At 45.4% G+C, this 20,437-nt stretch overlaps 3 protein-coding genes across 3 annotated transcripts; 1 reads left to right on the top strand and 2 right to left on the bottom strand.

The window, feature by feature from the left end:
- Nucleotides 1-87: 87 nt before the first annotated feature.
- LOC311151533 (prolyl-tRNA synthetase associated domain-containing protein 1-like) lies at nucleotides 88-1,220 on the bottom strand. The gene is made up of 2 exons (XM_084202041.1): nucleotides 1,116-1,220; nucleotides 88-579 (listed from the first exon to the last, which is right to left on the bottom strand). Exons 1-2 carry the CDS (start codon nucleotides 1,194-1,196, stop codon nucleotides 142-144), a joined length of 519 nt encoding a protein of 172 aa, XP_084058167.1. The 5' UTR covers nucleotides 1,197-1,220; the 3' UTR covers nucleotides 88-141.
- A 1,880-nt stretch (nucleotides 1,221-3,100) lies between these two features.
- MTIF2 (mitochondrial translational initiation factor 2) lies at nucleotides 3,101-13,049 on the top strand. The gene is made up of 14 exons (XM_084202349.1): nucleotides 3,101-3,294; nucleotides 4,519-4,750; nucleotides 5,237-5,342; nucleotides 6,240-6,411; nucleotides 6,567-6,727; nucleotides 7,141-7,317; nucleotides 7,710-7,849; nucleotides 8,240-8,364; nucleotides 9,093-9,297; nucleotides 9,882-10,134; nucleotides 10,764-10,904; nucleotides 11,662-11,826; nucleotides 11,956-12,096; nucleotides 12,468-13,049. The coding sequence occupies exons 2-14, from the start codon at nucleotides 4,526-4,528 to the stop codon at nucleotides 12,635-12,637; spliced, it is 2,181 nt and encodes a 726-aa protein (XP_084058475.1). The 5' UTR covers nucleotides 3,101-3,294; nucleotides 4,519-4,525; the 3' UTR covers nucleotides 12,638-13,049.
- Nucleotides 13,050-13,277: 228 nt separating this feature from the next.
- On the bottom strand, nucleotides 13,278-14,912 carry RPS27A (ribosomal protein S27a). The gene is made up of 5 exons (XM_084203554.1): nucleotides 14,760-14,912; nucleotides 14,432-14,486; nucleotides 14,154-14,239; nucleotides 13,760-13,891; nucleotides 13,278-13,456 (listed from the first exon to the last, which is right to left on the bottom strand). Exons 1-5 carry the CDS (start codon nucleotides 14,805-14,807, stop codon nucleotides 13,307-13,309), a joined length of 471 nt encoding a protein of 156 aa, XP_084059680.1. The 5' UTR covers nucleotides 14,808-14,912; the 3' UTR covers nucleotides 13,278-13,306.
- Nucleotides 14,913-20,437: the final 5,525 nt, after the last annotated feature.

Here is a 20,437-nt window from a genome sequence, read left to right as displayed (position 1 = left end):
ATTATACACTACAAACTTACATAGCTGAAACAAATGAAAAAGGAGTAAGCCATTTTTTTCAAGTTTTATTTGTAATGAGATTTTTTTCACCAGTTTTGCTCTACAAAAATCTATCAGTAGTAGTAGAAAAATGAACTTCCTCTACTTAATGTCTTCATCAAAGTGTACGATGATGGGGTCGTGACCTGTTGATCTCACAAACTTCAGGAAGTCGTCGGGGCTTAAGCCCATGGTTGCAGAATTTGTCATGGGATGAAAATACACCTTTTCATAGCCCCCTTGGAGCAGGGCAGCGTCCAGCACCAGCCTCACATCTCCCTGGTCACAGAAGAGGGCGAGCGGCGTGGCACAGCCCTGACCCACTCTGAGCTTTTCCAGCATGGCGTTCTCGTCAGCAAATCTTAGGTTTCCGCTTCCAATGCCCAGTTTTTTACCAAGTTCGTTCAGATTGACCTGCCTGTTGTGCAGGACAGTCACCAGCCAGAACCCTTTCTTCTTTTTGTCTTTAAGAAACAGGTTTTTACTGTGACCTCCTTTCATGTGTTGGACGTGGGGCATCATTTCTTCGACAGTGAACACCTGGAAAACAGCAGCAGTGCGGTGTCAGACTCTATATCCCATTAGACTCCCAGTCGTGTGCTGGCAGGTATCTTTTGTTAAGTATTTAGAAAATGCTGAATGTTCTACTCGGCCTAAAAGCTGTACCCTTTTATGAAGGAATTTTAACAGAACACGAATAAAATGTGACGAACTGCTCCGGCACACTTTCAGAATCGTTTCTGTCTCGTGTGTGCAGCAATGTCTCGCACTAAAGGCAGCGCTGGGAGCGCTCCCGTGTGCGGCTCCACACCCTTGGAATGACGTGGCGTGTAACCGGGAGCGAGTAGAAGTTTGGAAAGCATCTTGGATGCCGCCGACTTCAGGGAAAAGAAGCGGGCGAGCCTCTCCTCAGACTACGGGGGAAAAGGGGGTGGATCCGGAGGCAGAGTCAGAACGACCAAAACCGTCCCCAAACATTCTGCCAGGCCCTGCGAGCACTTCCACACTGATACGTCTGATAAAACCGCGGGGGCAGGGCGGGGGTTTATTCCGGGGTTTGAAGGAGGCTGCCGTACCTGGGGGTGCTCGGCGGTGACGGTGGCGATGCCCAGGTCCCGCAGCCGCCGCTCCAGCGCCTCCCGCAGCTCGGCCGCCATCGCGCCCCGCCCCGCCCCCGGCAGCGCCCTGCCCAAAGAGCGGGCACATCCCGGGAAACTGCGCTCGGTTTCGCTGAGGAGCACCCCCTGCGGACCGGGCTGTGGGTATAACATGTCCCGGCTGAGCTGAGCCTGCCCCAAAGAGCGGGCACATCCCGGGAAACCGCGCTCGGCTTTGCTGAGGAGCACGCCCTGCGGATCGGGCCGTGGGTATAACACGTCCCCGTCCCAGCGTTGCTTCGGCGCACATTCCCTGGGGACTGTGTTTGGGTTAAATGTTGGTTTCAAGCAGATATTTGTCTCCGTTTAACCTGTTAATTTTTTTATACATGTTCTTACTCTAATTTCAGGTTCTGGCGTGCTCCTTACCTACTGTTTTGCTGAAAACGCTGCTAGATAAGAAAGTTACGAAAAAAATGAAAGCTGAAAAGAAAATCAAAATACAAGATACACCCTATAAACAAAACCTGCATCATTTGTATTTTTTAAAAATCAACCAATAATAATCAGGAATTGAAACTAAGGGACCAAGCCAAACATTAATGGCCACACAGTTGGAAAATATTCCTATAACCCAAACTATCGCCCTGACCTATGACATCAATAATTATTTGTTTCCAGTTTACCCTTTAGAAAAACGGGCAGTCAGTAATAAGCTTTAAATTAAAACAGTATGACTCTGTGGTGAAGAGATATGTGGATGGAATATGATCCCACGCTAATTCCCAGAGCCTTACAGCAGCACACAGGAAGATTTCCAGGCAGCATCCAGTGGAAGATCAACTCAAAAAGCAGATTGGCAGTAAACTCATTGATGAGTTTCACACGCTAAATCTATCTTTGCATTAAAACACTTTTCAGGTCAGTCCCAGGATGTGTTGCCCTCATAGCGGCCCTTGCTTCCCAGCATGTCTTCTGTGCTAGAGCACTGACTGCTTTTAATGTGCTCTGCACACCTTTTGGTATTTAATTTTTTTTTTCTACTGTGATTTATTTTTGAGATTATTTTACCTCTGGAGAAGCGCTCAAGGGCCCTGTGCATTCCAAGGTGTCAGTACCCCGCCTTTGAAATGCAGAATGTTTTTTTTTTTTCAACACTCAGCATCATAAATGAGCAAATACTTGTAGGAAAGATACTGAGGGCAGCAAAACACATAGTTATGGCTCTTGCAACCGTGTGGAAAACCGCGGCTGTGAGCTATCACAGGTCCTACGTTATGGGCAAAGAGCGTGAAAGACACAGCTCAGACAGGTAAAGGAAATTACGGTCATTATTTGTCACACACGATTTGCAGTGTCCGGACAGGGATGGCCACAGCAGCAGCACTGTGCTGGGCAGGCCCCTGGGATTATCCCTGGGTCTTACAACCAGCATCGGCCAGGTAACATTAAGGATTTTTCACTCGTAGAACTTCATCTTACATTTTGGTTTTCTCTGCTCCATTAAGTGGCGCTGTTTTAGAGACGCCAAATTAGAGAGGACTTAAAAATCAGGCGCGTTAAAGCTTTAGATTGCATGTGGGTGGGGAGGGCTTTGCAGAGAGGAAGCTGCTGTCTCCCGGCAGGAAGGAGTAAAACAAATTTAAGTGTGTAGATAGACAAGTAGATGTTTTTAAAAAATAAATTTCGAAACCCTGGAATGGGCGTGAGCTCAGAAAACCCCGGTCCTGTGACGGGTCCGTGTCCCGCCTCCCCTGAGGGCATTTCCCGCCTCCCCCGCGGGCATTTCCCGCCTCCCCTGAGGGCATTTCCCGCCTCCCCCGCGGGCATTTCCCGCCTCCCCTGAGGGCATTTCCCGCCTCCCCCGCGGGCATTTCCCGCCTCCCGTGAGGCGAGGCCCCGCCCCCGTCCGGGCAGCCCCGGGGGCGCAGCTGCGCCTGCGCGGGTCCCTCGCTCCCCCTGGCGGCGCGTGCGCAGAGAGCGGCGCGCCGGGCGTGAGGCGCGGAGGGGACGCGGAGCCCTTTCCCCTCTTTCCCTCCCTTCCCGTCCCTCTTTTCTTCCCTCATTCCTTCCTTCATTCCTCGGGCTGTCAAGGCCGCCACCCGGGGGCTCGGAGAAAGGCGCTGCCGCCGCGGGGAGGGCGGGCTGCAGCTGACAGGTATTACCAGGCGGAGCCATGGGCAGGAGAGCAGCGGGAATGTCGCTCCTCCGCCCCGGGAGCCGGGAAGGGTTTTCCGCAGGCAGAGCCTGGCGTGGGTTTCGCTGCTGTGAGCTGGGCCGGTGCCGCTTTGACCTTGTGTTGTTTGTGTGTGTGTGCGCAGCGTCTTGAGGCGGCTCCGCGGCTCCCTCGGCTTTACCGATTCGGCCCCTTGAGGGTTCTCTTTAGGGTTAAAAACCCCACCAAAACACCTGGGTTTGGTTGGTCAAGTTTGTCAAGTGCTCGCTTGCTGCAGGAGTCAGGGTGCCGGGGAGGTTTTAAAGGGCCCGCAGCCATTCCAGGAGGAAGCGAGAGCGTTCCCTGCCTTGGAGCTGCAGGGAGGGTGACACAAGGACACCTGTGAGTGCGGACATGGAAGGAACAGAGAGTCCATCCCCGAGCAGGACAGAATCACAGAAGGGTTTGGGTTGGAAAGGACCTTCCGTCCTGCTCCACCCCTGCCATGGGCAGGGACACCTTCCACTATCCCAGGGAACCCCGTCCAAGCTGGCCTTGGACGCTTCCAGGGATGAGGCAGCCCCAGGGGATCCTGTGCCAGCGCAGAATAGGCAGCTCTGGGCAACAGGAGAAGCTCAGGGTGTTGTACAGGATAATTGGCAAAACGACTCAAACCAAAGTTAAGATGGTTAAAACAAGATGTGGGATGATCTGACAGAAGCTTAATTGCTGAGCCAGGGCTTAGCCTCACTGGAGGTCTCTGACCACACGTCAGCACTGCTGTCACTGCCGTGCTGTGGTCTTTCAGTGGTGCTTTTGTCTTAAAATGCTCAGGAAAAGGGCACTTTGCAGGTGTGTTTTGGTGGTTTAGAGAGGTTGGGTAATTCTGTCAGTATAGCGTGAGGAGTGCAAATGTGAGGTGTTTGTAGGAGATGTCAAAGAACCTGCAGTGGGGGAATTATAGTTTATATAAGAGACCAGTGGAGAAAGATGAAAGATCTGTAGGCTCTTAGTAGATCCATGTGTCTGCAATAGAGAAGTTGAAGAAGGTGAAGTGCAGAAGGAAATGGAAAAACTGGAACAGTTCCTAAACAGTTTAATTTTGCCAGCGTTAAAAAGCCTGTTTGGAAACATAGTATTTGTGCCTCGTGTTCCTGTACATTTTGTCCTGAGAAGGAGGATCTTCGAGCCTCTAGGCTGACCTCAGTGTGTGCTTTGTGTTTGCAGTGGGGAAATGAACCAAGGGTTGCTGCTGAGGTTTGAAAATCTGGTGCAGCTCCGTGGTGCCTGCCAGCAGCTGCGTGCCCTGTCCTCCAGGAGAGTGTGTGGAGCACGATGGAAGCCTGTGGAGTTGTCTGCACATCCACTGGGCTCCCTCCCTCTGCATCCACAGCTCTGGCCAAAACACAGAAAAATCAGTGCTGCCTTATCACACTGCAGACATCTAACCACAAAGGAGGTAATTAAGGACATCCAGTAATTCCTGGGTTTGTGTGGGAAGTACAAGAGCTCAGTTTGAACATATTAATTAAAAAGGAAAATAAGCACTTTATTAATGAATATAGAGAAGTTGTTATAAATCTATAAAACAAAATGTACTTCATGTATCATTTTTTTGCCATTCCCTCTCAAATACTGACTTAGACCAGTAGCATCAGGAATTTTTGCTGACACTGGAGGAAATTATTACAAACAAAAATGGAAATGGTTTTATTAGCTTTTGTCCTTGTTCTGAAAAATTAAAAATGCAAAAAGATTAAGGGTAGTGGGCTATACATTTGAAATGTTCATTATGATGTGTTAACTCATTCATTAATTGTAATTAATTGGTATTATAGTAAAAGAAGATGTGTTTTCCTCAAATGGTTTGAGACCATTATCTTTTTAATTTTGTTTTTGTTATTTCTTAGTTTGTATTCCTGTGTATGTGTCTAATTCCTTGTAGGAGAGAAAAAAGAAGAAAAAGAAGATTCCCCTGACAAAAGGTGAAGTGGAGATAAGGCAGAAGATGACTGTGGAAGAACTGGCACAAGCTATGGGCAAAGACATAGGTGAGAGCCTGCTTTGGGGTCAGAAACAGCAGCATTTTTCACACCCCTTCCCTTCCACCAGTGGGAAAGGAAAAGGTGTCTTCAGTGGCCTCAGTGGTTGTGGATGCATCCCAAAGGAAATGTTGGGAAACACAGTGCAGACTAAAGAGAAAAAATGTTGGGCCATCCAAATGACCAGGCCAGGCATTTAAATGTGAAGAAGTCCTGTCTGTCTGTCCTGTCCAGCAGAAAGGCCTCAGATCCATGCAGGCTGCTCCTAGTGGCTGTGCTTCCCAGGGGATAAGTTACTCCAGAAGGAAAACGCTGCTCCCTGGTTTGTCAGAGCTGGACCCCTGTGAATTAAGAACTTGAGGCTAAAGAGCTTCAGCCCAAAATCCAGGGTAGGAGTAGGAATCTTGGGTTCAGGAGCAATTTCTCTTTCATTAGAACAGTCCTTTGATTCACTGGAAGTAACAAGACTTGTCTGGAATTGCTCCCTATAACAATTTTTGACTGCTGTGATATGTTCTTTGTTTCTAGAACCAAAGAAAGCATGTGATCAGGTTTATCAAATTTCCTTCTTCCTTGAATCACTCCTTTGCTGTTTGCTTTAGATGAGTTTTAGTTGTTTTCTCTTTTGGAGTTAGTGGAAAAGTAAGCCATGAATATCTGAGTGGAAAATAAGATTCTAGCAGCCAACAGAGCAGTAATTTTCAGTAAACCTGCAAAAAGTTCTTCTCTGCAAGTATGTAGATTAATGGCAACTTCTAGATAAATCTAAGTAAAGGAAAACTGCTTGGTGAATAATACTTATTAGCACAAAGAAAATCATGGAAAAGTCTGATGAAGTGGGTTGGGTTTTTTTGTCCCACGTGTTTTTATGGATGTAATTGTTAAATGTGTTTATGTTTGCTGCAGATCATATTTATGAAGTGCTGCTGTACACAAACATTAACCTTGATTCAGTAGAACCAGATTCCATCTTAAGTGAAGACCACATCAAGATGATTGTGCAAAAATCAGGAATGAAGTATAAATCAGCAAAACTGAAGGAGGAAAAGGATAGAAAAAACACAGATGCTGTCAAGAGGCAAGTTGTGAGCTGCTCTTTTTGGCTCTTTTTATTCCTTTCTGCAGCTGTTTGGGGAGGAGGCAGCTTTGACTGTGTGGCATCGAGTGCTGTGGTGGGCGTGGCCCAGTGAATTTTTTTGGCATTTACAAGCCCTGTTTTTGCTGCAATTACAGACCTCCTGCAGACCCAGCTGTACTGACCCCACGGCCCCCAGTTGTCACCATCCTGGGACACGTGGATCACGGCAAGACAACCCTGCTGGACAGCCTGCGGAAAACCCAGGTGGCGGCGATGGAAGCAGGAGGCATCACACAACACATTGGAGCTTTTATTGGTATGATCCAAGTCCACCTGCTCAGCTGTAACACAATTTCCCCTCCATCTCACACAGCAGGCTGACTTGCTGCCAGTTCATTGGGGAAAAAAAGTTGCCACATAAATGGTGAGAAAGGAAACCATAACATAAAATGTCTGTTGCTGATACCTGTCATAACTATGTACATAGAGCTTTGAAATTAATTGTCTGCACAAGTTCACATTAGACTGTTTTGGGTTATGGAAGATCCCAGGACGCTTTCTAGTTCCTGAGGATTTAACAGCACCATTGGCCTTCACGCCAACAATTACCTGACTGCCTGAAACATGTCATTATTATTAAAATGCCCTCAAAGTGGTGATGCTTGATCTACGACACATCAGCTAAAGCTGGCTGAAATGCTGATGTTAAGCTGTACCATTTGCTCACAGTGCACATGCCTTCTGGGGAAAAGATCACCTTCCTTGACACTCCTGGCCACGCAGCCTTTTCAGCCATGCGGGCGAGAGGCACCAACGTCACCGACATTGTCATTCTGGTGGTGGCAGCAGAGGATGGAGTGATGCAGCAAACCATAGAGTCCATCCAGCACGCCAAAAATGCAGGAGGTACTGACTGGGGGGCTTTGGGAACCTTGCTTTTACCTCTCAAAAAAGCCTCCTTGGACTGGAATCCACAGAACCTGGAAGTGACTGTCCTGGTCCCATTCATCATCCCCTGTGATGTTTGAAAATGTCCTGAATATTGCAGTGATACAAAAAGATCCTAAAATACAAATATTTAACAAGACAGGGGTTCATTGTTTGGGTTTTTTTTACCTTCTCTACATGGGTAACTCCTGCAGCTTCCTCCTGGTAGCTCAGATCTTGATGGTTGCTCAGGGAAGAGTAAGGTGATCTGTTCTAAGTGGCCATAACTTGCTCTAACCTTTTCTAGCAGCCGTGGTGGTAGCATCAGGTTTTGGTTAGGTTGGTGCTGAGTTTGTGTGTTCTCTTTTTAGTTCCTCTTATCCTGGCCATTAATAAATGTGACAAACCTGAAGCTGATCCTGAAAGAGTAAAGAAGGAATTGCTGGCTCATGATGTGGTGTGTGAAGAGTTTGGAGGTGATGTTCAGGCTGTAAATATTTCTGCCCTCAAGGTAAGATTGTGGTAGAAAAAAATGATGCTGTTCATGGGTGTCTTAATATGTGTAGAAAAATGCTTTTTTTTTTGGCAGCTGGAAAATAAAATGCTTCTTTTCCTGGTATTTGATATCTTGCCATGAGCTCAGTGCTACTGGCTCTTGTTAGAATTATTTGAAACACACTGAAATGTATTTTGAGGCTCAGACTTCCAGCAGGCCATAATAGCCCCCTTTTCTACTGATAATTCAGTCCAGCAGATTTGTGTCTGATGTCTGGAAGCCTTGCCTGGGTGTTGAGTGTCATCACATTTCAGTGGGGGAATTTGGCACTAAGGGTTGGACTTCTGATCTCCCTTTGCTTGGGCAATTCCTTTATTCTGTGTGGTTTTGTGCGGTTTTATGCAGGGGGAAAACCTGATGGTTTTGGCAGAGGCAACTGTTGCTCTGGCAGAGATGTTGGAACTGAAGGCAGATGCCACGGGGCTGGTGGAGGGGACGATCATTGAGTCTCGGAAGGACAAAGGGAAAGGGTGAGTCAAGTGCCACCTCTGCAGCTTCAGGGAAGCACTTGGTGACAGCACAGACACGCTGGGCAGGGGACCTGTGCCTCAGTAAGTAAAGGCAGAGCACTTCCTTTGCAGTGTTCCTAGCCAAAGCCTTGGAATACTACTCTGTAACACAAGAGGTTATAAACCGACGGGGCAAAATTCATCATATCCCTGAAATGAAAATCCTGTAACAGGAAGTAGTTTCAAATGGTAGAACTTAAGTTGTTTTTAAAATGTCTTTTAAAAAGTAGGAATGATGAAGTTAACAGTCTATACATACAAATTTGTGACTAGTTTTGTGTAACATGACATACTACCCTTAAGTATCTTAGTCCATTGGCAGGGTCTGTGAACAAGGGTCTGTGTTCTGCCTTCTTTAAAAATGAACTGAATTCTACAAGGTTGTTGGGATTTGTTGTTTGGGGTTGGAGTTTTTTTGGATCACTTAATATGTAAAATCATCCTGTTGCTGAGTTCACAAATGTCAGATTTTGGATTGATCTGCAGAAATGAAGAGTACAGTACAGATTTTGGGGCTTTTTGACTCACTGAAACATTTGGTGAGTGCTCTAGTAAATCATCACAGGAATATTCTGCCTGTGATGGATCACAAATCCATTCTGGTTGTGTTGTGCCTACATGGGCTGTGAAGACAGGGAGAAACATCACTTGAATTTTGTCTGTTATTTTTCTCCTCTGCTCTTCACCAGTCCACTCACCACAGCCATCATCCAGAGAGGAACTCTGAGGAAAGGCTGTGTTCTGGTTGCAGGGAAGACCTGGGCAAAAGTGCGTTTCCTGTTCGATGAGAATGGCAAAGCTGTGGATGCAGCCTCACCAGGCATGCCTGTGGAAATCATGGGCTGGAAGGAATGCCCTTCAGCAGGAGATGAAATCCTTGAAGTAGAGTCTGAGGTACACAAAGAACTCTTCAGTGAAAAGCTCACACTGCTGCAAGGATGGGAAGGAGCTGAGTAATAAAATAAGGGAGAGCTTTTAATCACCTGCATAATCCCATGAAAGGTCGAGCATGGGGATTAAGGGACCTGAGCTAGGTGCTCTGGAAGAGGAATGAGGGTTTGCATTTTGCCTCTTCCTTTTCCGCCTTTCCCCTACTGGACTGTCCTCATCTCCACTGGAACAATCCAGTACTTGAGGAGATCAGTGTTTTAATTTGAGAAAGACATAACTCTTGCCTGACAAAAAGAAAATGCATAAAATACAGCTTGAAATAGGTGTTGTGAGTGCTGGAAAAACCCCACATGAAAGAATGAACAATAATTCTCTTCTGCAATGAAGAGATACTATAAAAATAGGCCTTGAGTTGTGTGGTAGCTCAGGGAAGAAAAGCTCTTGTCTCATTTCTCTGCCATCTGTGCAGCAAAACTATAGTTAAAAGTGAAGGAAAATGAGTGAGTCTGTAGAGAGGATGTGAAAGGATGAAATTGCAGAGTTATGAAGCAGTGCTTTAAAGGTATTGTTTCTGTCTTCCTGCCCAGCAAAGGGCACAGGAAGTTGTGGCTTGGAGGACCTATGCTGAACAACAGGAGAAGATGAAGAAGGATCTGGAAGTTATTGAAGCAAAGCAAAAGGAGCACAGGTTGGAATATGAGAAGCAGCAGCAGAAGCTGGCCCACCTGACCTGGAGACAGAGGAAGGCAGTGCTGTACAAGGCCAGTAAGCAACTGATGTTCTCAAGGCCTAAGGAGAGAACAGAGATGGATGAAAACACACTCTCATTAATAGTTAAAGGTGCTGTCCCTGTCTGTGTGCTGCTCCTTTGGTTCTGTGCTTCTCAAATGCTCAGTCTGAAACAGAGCTCTAAACTAAACACAGCTTCCGTTATCAAAAGTTCGATCAGTTTGAAACTTATTGAACTCCCATAAGAGCAGGGGCATCAGAAAACATCCACTGGTCAGGAGGATGTGCTGCCAGCAGGGCCAGAGCAACAGGAAAACTTAACATGCTCAATGCACTTACCCAGGGGCTCCTGAGTAAAACCCATACATATTAAAAAAGTCCCAAGCTGTAAGTGTTTGGCATCAGCAAAATAGAGGAGAATAACAGAAGAACAGTTGTATTAAAGTGGGATAGGAGGAACTTGGTTTAACCTCATTTAGTGATACTCAAGCAGTGACTGTAGTTGAAAATCTGTAAACTTGACCTGACAGTGACAGCAGATGAAGAGCCTCTGGGCCTTCTGTATTTATCCAGTTTAGTTTTGGAATTAACAGGCTTTTTGGTTGGGTTTTAACATATTACTCAAAATATAGTGACAGATGTCAGAAGCCTTTCTGTTGCACAGTGTGGAGTTGCCATTAGTTGTATTTCTGTGTCTTTGACTTACACAAAGCCAGCAATACTTCCATTTATCCGTGCAGGTGATGTGGATGGATCTGTTGAAGCTATTCTGAACATTCTGGACAGCTATGATTGTGAGGATGAATGCAAACTAGATATTGTCTACTTTGGAATGGGAGATATCAGTGAAAATGATATCAGCCTTGCTGAAGCCTTTAATGGTGGGTGTCTCAAAATCATTTTACAGTTTTCAGATTACTGACTTACTGAAATGCATATGCCTCTGCCAGGTTTTGTTTTCTCAATAATAATTAGCAGCATCAATAAGGTACATTTCTGTGAATGTTGAAAATGTTTCCTTGAACATCAGACCAGTGCAGAAGGGGAGGCTCAAAGTCTCACAGAAATGGAAGGACTCTGCAAAAGCTCTTGCCAGAAATTCAGTTGTTAAGGTTAAACTCTGGCTCTTCACTCTGGTTGCTTTATGATGCTCACACAGGGCAAAGCTAGAAAAGCAGGTTAGAAAATAATTTTCTCTTTGCTCAGGGAGACACCTGGATCTAGGACTGAGTCAGTTGTTGCTGTTCATACCCCATAATTCTCACTGCTGCAGAGAGTGAGGTCACTGCACGTGCCACAGGTGGGCAAGAATCAGTTAGAATTCACTTCTGGCTTTATTTGCACAACCTAGTTGGTTTTCCAGCCCAAAAAGATAGATCTGTGTCCTTTACATGAGCTCTGTGTGTTATTTTCTGCTTTGATACCTCTAGTTCTGTCATCAGGGACCTTCTGTGGGCTTTTTGGGGCTATTTATTTTGATAGGTTTGTAGCAGTCCATGAGCCATAGCTGGAGAGGCAAATGGTCCCCCCTTGAAAGAGAAGCAGGAATAAAATGTACCCTGTGCTGCAGAATTTCACTTTAACTGTTCAAAGGCTCATCCCTTGTAGTCATCACTTGACAGTTGTTTCATTTTTCAGGTGTAATATTTGGATTCAGTGTGAAAGCCAATGAAAGTATCAAAAAGCTGGCTGATAAAAAGGGAATAAAAATTAAACTTCACAACATTATCTACAAACTTATAGAAGACTTGAAGGAGGAGCTGAACAGCAGGCTGCCCCCAGCTGTGGTGGAGACTACAGTAGGTGAGTTTTCATTGATAGATTTTTGCCTCAAAATGTGGCAAATTCTGCACTCCTAGAAAAATGCACCCTGCTTCTATCTCGTGCCAGTTTGTTATTCCTGTGGACTTCAACTTTACTTTTTTATTTTAGGGGAAGCTTCTGTTCTTGACACCTTCTCTGTCACAGTAGGAAAAAACAAAATTCCAGTGGCTGGATGCAGAGTGCACAAGGGGCTGCTGGACCGAAAAATGAAGTTTAAGCTAATCCGTAACAGGGATGTTATTTGGAAGGGTGAGTGGAATTGCCACAGAACGTGGATTTGTGCTTAGTATTTTTAGACATTGCCAGTTCCCTGGGAAGTCAGTGCAAAGGATCCTAGAGACATCCTGAATTCTGTCCAGGATGGAGAGGAAAGCCACCAAATGCCAGTGGATTGTTCCCAGACCTTTTTCCAACCACCCACTCTGGCAGGCGAGCAGGAGCATCACAGGCTCTACCCACCAAAAGGACCTGGTGTCTGACTGCCATTAACCACAAGCATCCCCCATCCCTACATTTCCCTGTGGAGCCACAAAGTGAAACATTCATCCTGCAGGAGGAGCAAACCAAATCACTCTGCTCTGCTGCTGGTGGCCTCTCTTTCATGCATTTTCTTTTTGCAGGATGTTTGTCATCACTGAAGCACCATAAAGATGATGTCCAGGTAATAAAAACAGGAATGGATTGTGGATTGAGTTTGGACAAAAATCTGGAGTTTAGTATTGGAGATGAAATTATCTGTTATGAAGAAAAAGAAGTTCAACAGACAACTTCCTGGGACCCAGGATTTTAAAGACATTTTAATATGTGAACACTAAAGGACATAGATGATGATCCTGGCTGGCCTTTAGCTCTTTACATTAAATGAACTTTCAGAGATGCACAGGAGCTGTTCTTTACATCAGAGCACTTCAGATACATTTTATATCTGAAATGTTCTGCTCTTCTATCATGTCAAGCAACCAGCTGCCCTCACTGGACCATGGGATAAACTACTGGAGTAACTCCAAGCGCTTCAAGTATGTAAAACCAGCACAGTAAAATATTCCTGATGACAATCTTGGTTCCAAACTAGTTGAGCCATCTCCTCCCTCCCCACCCAGTCCTGCTGTGCAGTATTTCAGTGTGTTGGCTGCACTTTGTCACCAGGACTCCTGGTCAGCCCACTCTCTAGCACTGACCCACTGTGGACCTCTGAAGTTGCCATTTTTCCACATCAGAACTGTCTCATGTTAAAGAAAACACTTTTAAGGTTAGCTTGGGTGTTGGTTTTCTTCCTTTTACAACTGATACCCAATATTCTTTAAATCTAACTGCTGCTTCAGCTTTCCACTCAGTATTTCACCCTGGCTGGCTGGCAGCACCCCAGATTTTTCTCACTGAGCAGCAGAGAGGAAACACAGCGCCACAGAAAGAAACCCTTCAGCCATACAGAAGTTCAGATTTTTATTGTCTGGTACATTTACTTGTCTTCTGGCTTATTGAAGCAGTATGTCAGGCAGCACTTGCCACAGTAGTGCCTGTCAAAGTGGCTGGCCATGAAGACTCCAGCTCCACACTCCTCCGAGGGGCACTCCCGGCGCAGGCGGCTGATCTTGCCATTCTCATCCACCTGGGAAGGACAAACAGACAATGGCTCACACACACTCTCCTCTTTTTAGCAACAATAATCATTTTGAGTATTTTTTCCTTGGCATAATAGTTTCTGTAACAGCAACTACATCAAACTTCTTCAGGTACACGTCAGAATTGCAACAGGTTACGTGTCTTTTATTTAACACATGGGATATTTACCAGTAGAAGGAGTTTAAATATAAAATACACCAGAATCTGTGCAGACCAGTCACAGGCTCCACACCCTCCCTGGTGAGAGCTGAGTTTCCAGCAAGTTCTTCCCCAAATTAGTTCTACTTACCTTGTAGTACTTGAGCACTGCAAGCTTAACCTTCTTTCTCTTATGCTTGTTCTTCTTGGGAGTTGTGTAAGACTTCTTCTTCCTTTTCTTAGCACCACCACGAAGTCTCAGCACCAGGTGAAGGGTTGATTCCTGTTTGCAAAGCACATGAAACAGACTCAAAATGCTTTCTCAAGGCAACTGCAGCATTTAAACAGGCCTCTTCCTTCTACCTAGAGAAAGTACATCTCAAGTGCCAGGCACATAGGAAAGCTCTAAAAGGGTTATTTGCTGTTAAGGTGGTATCCCAAGCTCCCAGCATCAACACTACTCCAATCCCTTGAATTTCTCAATCTCAACCGCAAAGGTCAGTCAGCTCTGCCCGTGCCAGCTCCACGCTGCCTTTCCTACTCACCTTCTGAATGTTGTAGTCGGACAGCGTGCGTCCATCCTCCAGCTGCTTCCCAGCGAAGATCAGCCGCTGCTGATCCGGAGGGATGCCTAATGGTGACAGAAATCAGGAATAAATGAGGGACGTGAGCTACAGCATGCTGTAATAAAATCAAGATTGCTGCAGGAAATTATATCTGTGTAAGACACACATCAATCCAAAAAAGCAGAGAACAGAATAATGTATATAAAATATACTGATTGATATCAATATATAATATAGTAAGTTCCTTTAGAACTTACCCTCCTTATCCTGGATCTTCGCTTTTACATTTTCTATAGTATCAGAAGGTTCAACCTAGTACGAAACAGAACAACAGAATCAAAAGGTGCTGCACATTTTAATTAGCCCAGCAAGGCCGAAAAACCACGAGGTGCTCCCGGCACAGGCCCGGTGCTGCCACGGCCATTCCGGGCCCCACCGCGCGGTCGGAACCGCCCGAGGCAGCGCAGGGCGGCGATTCCCCGCACATGCCGGGCTCTCCCGGCGCATCCCGCTGCCTGCCGGCACATCCCCGCCTTCCGGAGCACCGGCAGGCGTAGGCGGCGCGGCGCGGCGGTGGAGGCTCACCTCGAGGGTGATAGTTTTCCCCGTGAGGGTCTTCACGAAGATCTGCATGGCGAGGCAGGCAGGGGGAACGGCGGGACCGGAGCGCGGGCTGCCCGCGCTGCTCGCGGAATGGCGGCGGCGGCCCGAGAGAGCGCCGCGCCCGCACGCACGGGGTTTCCGTGCGCGCCGCAGGGGCGGGGCGTACGGCGCCCTGGGACTACAGCTCCCGGCATGCCCCGCCAGCGGCGGCCGCGGGCATGCCTGCTGGGAGATGTAGTCCCGGCACAGGAGGAGTGGGCGGGAACTGCGGCTCCCACAGTGCATCGCGGTGGCCGCCGTGAGGGGAGGAGGAGGAGCCGTGAGGGGAGGAGGAGAAGCCGCCGTGACGGAAAAAGGAGGAGCCGCCGTGACGGAAAAAGGAAGAGCCGCCGTGACGAGAGAGGTGGGGCCGCCAGGAGGGGAGGAGGAGCAGCTGCCGTGACGGGTGAGGCGGGGTCGCCATGAAGGGGGGGAGGAGGAGGAGGAGCTGCCATGGCGGGTGAGGCGGTGCTGCCGTGAGGGGAGGAGGCGGTGTCGCCATGAGGCGGGGAGGAGGAGTCGCCGTGAGGGCGGGGTTCTCCAGCTGAATGACTCGGGATTTTTGCGCGTTGTAGTGGCTGTCGGTGAATTGTTATTCTAGGGCTAGCAGGTTTTTGATTTACCGGCGTCTCCGTCAAGGCCAGATTGGACACGACTTGGAGCAGCCTGGTCTAGTGGGAGGTGTCCCTGCCCATAGGGGGGATGGAACTGGATGAGCTTTAAGGTCCTTTCCCACCCAAACCATTCTGTGGTTCTGTGATTCTGTGATTTTCTTCAGTCTAAAATCCGAGAATTCGATGTCCTGGTTCTTGAGGAGGTAGTTTAAACACACCTCAGCCGCTTTGCCACCTGCAGATTCCTCGAGATCAATTTCATGTTCATGTCTGGGCAAAGATTTTTAAAACTAGAAAAGCCGTAGGGTAAATTGGGAATAAAGGAGCCCAGAGCCACGATTTGGAAATTACTTGTTAGGTTGTGAGTGGAAAATGGGAACAGCTAGAGCAGAATTGGGATCTGCTTGAATAAATCAGCTGAGGACATTTTAACAATTTCAACCCTTCTGTGGTTTGGTGACAAAATGAGACGGTGGGCTGTGTTAGGTAAGGGCCATCTGAGGAGTGTTACATTGTACACAATAATGCATTTTGTAAGATAACAAATAGTTTTCCAGTAAATGAGCACTTGACAGTATGTAAAATGTGGTTTGCTGGTTTTTTGTCTCCAGTTGGTGTAAGCAGACTGGTTGTGACAGAAATCAAGGACTGATACATTTTCAGCTGGTTTTTGTGCTCCTGTAAACACTGCAGTGGAGTCAGAGTCACTACAATGAATTCATAATCCCAGGAATAATAGTAGGGTTCATGCTTGAAAACCACTTTTATGGGAGTTTTGAAATGATAAAGCTGTCCTAAACCAGGAGAAAATCAACAAAACTGAAAAGACTCATGACGTTTATCTTGCATGCTAGCATTACCAGCCCTTCTGTGCAAAGGTTACTGCTGAAATTCCTAAGGGATTCCTGCCTGCCTGTGTCTGCCTTCTTCAGACACTGAGATGGGAAAGGCCTAGAATAAATCAAGATTCCAGGTTTTGGAGATGGATAGGAAAAAGGGATGCTGGCTCTGCTTTTAAATCTTGAGTTGGTTTGGTATTTTAAGATACTAAAATGCACAGCCCCTGCTCCCTTGGTTCTCCACAGCTGTAAGTGCAAAGGACATTTAGTGCCCACCTAGAGAAAACAAATGGTGTTCCAGCTGTCCAAATAAGTGCTGGTTAACTTAGTTTTAAATAATATTGGTGATTATTTAATCTCAGGTGAATTTAGAGACTGCCTCATAATGAAATGTTTTTCTGCATTTTCATCATCTTGAATGACGTTGCCATGCTTTTGGGGCTGTTTTTTGTTATCTTAGAGCAGCACCATGAAGCTGGTCTATTACTTTCTCTATTCATTTTATTTTCCTTATTAGAGTGTTCCACAAAGTTGTTCTCCTGTTAATTCTCTCTCTATAAATGTCATATCTGAAAATATATCAGTGGATAATGCAGTATGTTACTGTATGCAAGGATGTCCTCACTTCAGCCAAATGAACTGTGAGGTGTTTATTGCCAGAATCAAGAATGGTAAAGGAATGCATTTTTTTCTTACAGGAGATTAAAAGCTCTGGAATCTGAGCCCTCAGCTCTGTTATACTATAGGAAAGGATTATTAATTAAAATTAATTTATTTTATTTTAAAAATTTAAAAATATATTTTTAAATTTTATTTTTTTATTATTAATATTTAAAATATCTGAAAAACATGTTAATTAAGACATTGATAATTTAATTGTCTCTGGCTTCTTTCATTTGTATTTTTAAATGTTTCCATTCTTCTTATATTTTCATATGGCAGCTGCTAATAATCATTTATAACCTTGCTAACTGGAAAACCTGAATTTAACTGATGCTGCCAAAGGTGTTTCATAAAAAATTATCTGCCTGAGGGGATTTTTTCAGTTCTTATAAAAATATAATCAGTTATATATATTTTATATAAATAATATATTTTCATATAAATCTATTAGTTTATAAAGTTTGTGATTGTTTGGTTTGTTTGCTTGTTTGTTTGTTTTTAATTACTATTTTTCAAAGCTTGAACTGTTTTGAATTGATGAGATGGTACTGGGGTTGTCCTGCCCTGCCATGTTTTGTATTTTGTGATGTCCCTGGTAAAACAGCTGAAGAGTCACTTGGATATTTGGAAAGGAAAGAAGTTTGTGTGCTGTAGCAATTTGAAATATCCCAGTTCACACATCACACTGAATGCAGCCCTTCCAGGACATGTTTTTTTGGGAACCCTCTTGATTTTTGTAAAAGTGCTGCTGCGACAGCCATGCACATGGAGTCATTTTTATCCATTTTCACAGGTTCTTCCTTGGCCCTTTCTGAAAGGAACTGAAATTGCAGAGCTCAGCTGTTCTGTGTGTTGTGAAAACTGACAAGCCAATTTTCAATCTGTTTCTGTGTGTACAGATGAGAAAGTACAGCTTGAGGCTTTTCCAAAAGAATCCAGAGTCCTGCAAGGAGATGGGTATCAGATGCTGTTGAAAACCCCAATAAGGCAAAAGTCTATTTCTGGGTGCTGAGCTCTCATGGCTGATGTAATCCCTGGGTATCAAACCCACAAATTAGTTCATTAACTCATCTCCCATAGCCTGCTGAGTAGCTGCTACTCAAAAATAGCTCTCTCCTGTTTCTAGCCATTGATTAATTAGATTAGTTCTTCCCAAATCACAGATGCTATATTTTCTGTAATTTCACTTGAAAAGCAATATATTCTAGGGACTTCCAGCCCCCTGAGATTTACCTGTCAATGGTGAAATGAGTCCTTTTCTTTCTTCTATATGTTCTCTTCCTTAGACTGTTGTTGCTTAGTTATGACACCGTTTTTAATTCTTATTTTATTTCCTGGCTATATTTCAGACCCTTTTATATGAGGATTTTCAAGTTATCATCTTCTATTGTTTCTTGATACTGTCATTCTAGGACATTTCTATTTACAGGAAAAAATGTTCTTTGTATCCATGTTTTCAAGTAAGAGGTTGGATATTAATATCACCTCCAGCCTTTCCACAGTGTTCAGGGGAATCAGTCAAGATTGTGTGGCTTTATGGCAGGGAAAGGGAGAGGTAGCTATACACAAATACAGAATAATCTAGCTAGCTGATTTTTCAGATGATTGTTTATTTCTGTTGGAAAACTGTCCTAACACTGCATTAATTCACTGTCTCAGTCAACTGTGGGTTAGAAAATTACAATTTTCATTTATGAGGGCTGGTTTTAATCTCAAAAAGATGTTTTTACCCAAAAGATGGGTTTGGGCTGTTAGGAGAAATGAGCAAAAAAAGGAAAACACAACAAAATTTTAATAACAAACTTTGAAATGTGAAATTTTAACTTAGCTCTGATTTTGGCCTACAAATGACTTTGGATTCAGTGCTCCCTTGGGCAGCTTTCCAGGGAGAGAACTCTGCAGGCACTTGGCTTCCAGTGGAGCCTCTATGAGCTGACTCTTGGACAAGCTGCAACTGCAGCACTTGGTGCTTAGGACACAAAAATAAACAGAGTCCTGCTTGGTTCCAAGGCCTGGAAGTTTTCAGAGGGGCTTTTCCTTGCGCTGCCAGACCCAGGGGCAGAAGCTCTCCAGGCAGCAGGAGCCCAAGCCAAGGGCGGACAGCTGCAGCAAATCACATGGGCAGCAAGTGCCAGGAAACCACTCTGCAGGCAAGCGAACACATATCTGCCTGGACTGAGCTAGAGAAGGGCTTACATTTAAAGACAAAATTTCTGAAAACTCACACGTAGCTATTTGCATCCAGTGTGCTTTTTGTGTCTTGCTCCAATGAACTGCCCTAGACTCTGTACCTGCAGCTCCTCTGTCATTCTGTTACTGTTATAGGTTTCACAAATGGTTTTGAGTGCAAGGAGGAATTTTGGCCTTTAAACCTTTTAAACTGAAATGCATGCTATTTCTCTTCTGTGTCAGTAATTTCATCACCTTTATTTTTTTTTCAACTCAGTCTTTGAATTTCTAATCCACATTGAAATCAGTGAGTGAGTTAAGCAGTTCATGCTTAATATGAATAGTAAAAAGATTTTTAGGGCAAATTCAGGATATTTAAATGTGGGGTTTACTTTTCCTTAGATGTATTGCTATTCTGAATGATACCAGCAGTACTTTGTAAGGCTGGGCTGAGACAGAAGTTGCTTGGGGAGAAAATAAGCATGAAAAGTTATCTCAGGATGGAATACTTGAAGAGGAGAAAGGTGCCAGGCTGATGTAACATGTTTGCTGGTCGCTCCTCTGCACAACAACAGAGGGAGCACTTAGAGCAGCCAAGTGAAGAATCCTCCTGGCTCTGGATGAGCTGTAGGGAGCGCTGAGCATCACAAGCAATGCTGAGAACGTTTCTACAAGTCTCAGTTATTTGTCCGTGTAATATGTCTGTGTGAGAATGTGTGCGTGTCTGTATTTTAACTGGAGGTATGTTCTCCGTGCAGAAGCAAGCTCTGCAGAGGGATGGAAATGGAAAGGAAATGGTTTGTGCCTCTGTGTTGCCAGCTGCAGCACATCAGGTCTGTCCTTGCTGTAGTCTGCACAAGGGTTTAGAGTCAGTGTGAGTGAGCTGCTTCTGAGTGCTCCCTCACTAGGGAGCTGCCCACAGGGGGTGCAGGGTAGGCATGTCCCAGTGCTTGGTCTTGTTGGTTTGTTCCCTGCTAGGTCGTTGCTGCAGTCGTAGCACAAATGAGATTATCAGGATAATTAACAAATCCTGTCAAAACAACAAACGCCTGCCTAGAACAAATGTAGGCTTTGGTCACATGCACCCACCTGCTCCTTGGGCTGCTGTGGGAATGGCCTGGGCTGTAAGAGCCAGTATGACAGCTTGGCCCAGGCTGGTTCTTAAGAAATAGATCATTCAGCCTCAAGGAAGGAAAGATGCCCAGCTGCAGATTGCCTGGGTGCCTCTTGGCAGAGCCTCTTTTAGCTCAGCCCACAGCCAGTATCAACAGGAAGAATTCTGAATGTCATTTGCTTTTGTAACTGTGATACTTGTTCCCAAATAACATTTATCTCA

Source organism: Fringilla coelebs (genome assembly GCF_963513975.1).
Source record: "Fringilla coelebs genome assembly, chromosome: 3".
Taxonomy (NCBI): domain Eukaryota; kingdom Metazoa; phylum Chordata; class Aves; order Passeriformes; family Fringillidae; genus Fringilla; species Fringilla coelebs.
The sequence above is the reverse complement of the archived record's forward strand: the minus strand, read 5'-3'. Positions and strand labels throughout refer to the sequence as shown.

Excerpts from the sequence above, each read along its gene's own strand:
- RPS27A (XM_084203554.1), bottom strand. The coding sequence starts at position 14,807 with ATGCAGATCTTCGTGAAGACCCTCACGGGGAAAACTATCACCCTCGAG. Across the intron at positions 14,240-14,431 it reads GAAGATCCAGGATAAGGAGG|GCATCCCTCCGGATCAGCAG; the intron begins GTAAGTTCTAAA and ends TGTCACCATTAG. Across the intron at positions 13,892-14,153 it reads CCGACTACAACATTCAGAAG|GAATCAACCCTTCACCTGGT; the intron begins GTGAGTAGGAAA and ends CTTTGCAAACAG.
- MTIF2 (XM_084202349.1), top strand. The coding sequence starts at position 4,526 with ATGAACCAAGGGTTGCTGCTGAGGTTTGAAAATCTGGTGCAGCTCCGT. Across the intron at positions 6,412-6,566 it reads AACACAGATGCTGTCAAGAG|ACCTCCTGCAGACCCAGCTG; the intron begins GCAAGTTGTGAG and ends CTGCAATTACAG. Across the intron at positions 7,318-7,709 it reads GCACGCCAAAAATGCAGGAG|TTCCTCTTATCCTGGCCATT; the intron begins GTACTGACTGGG and ends TTCTCTTTTTAG.
- LOC311151533 (XM_084202041.1), bottom strand. The coding sequence starts at position 1,196 with ATGGCGGCCGAGCTGCGGGAGGCGCTGGAGCGGCGGCTGCGGGACCTG. Across the intron at positions 580-1,115 it reads TCACCGCCGAGCACCCCCAG|GTGTTCACTGTCGAAGAAAT; the intron begins GTACGGCAGCCT and ends GCTGTTTTCCAG.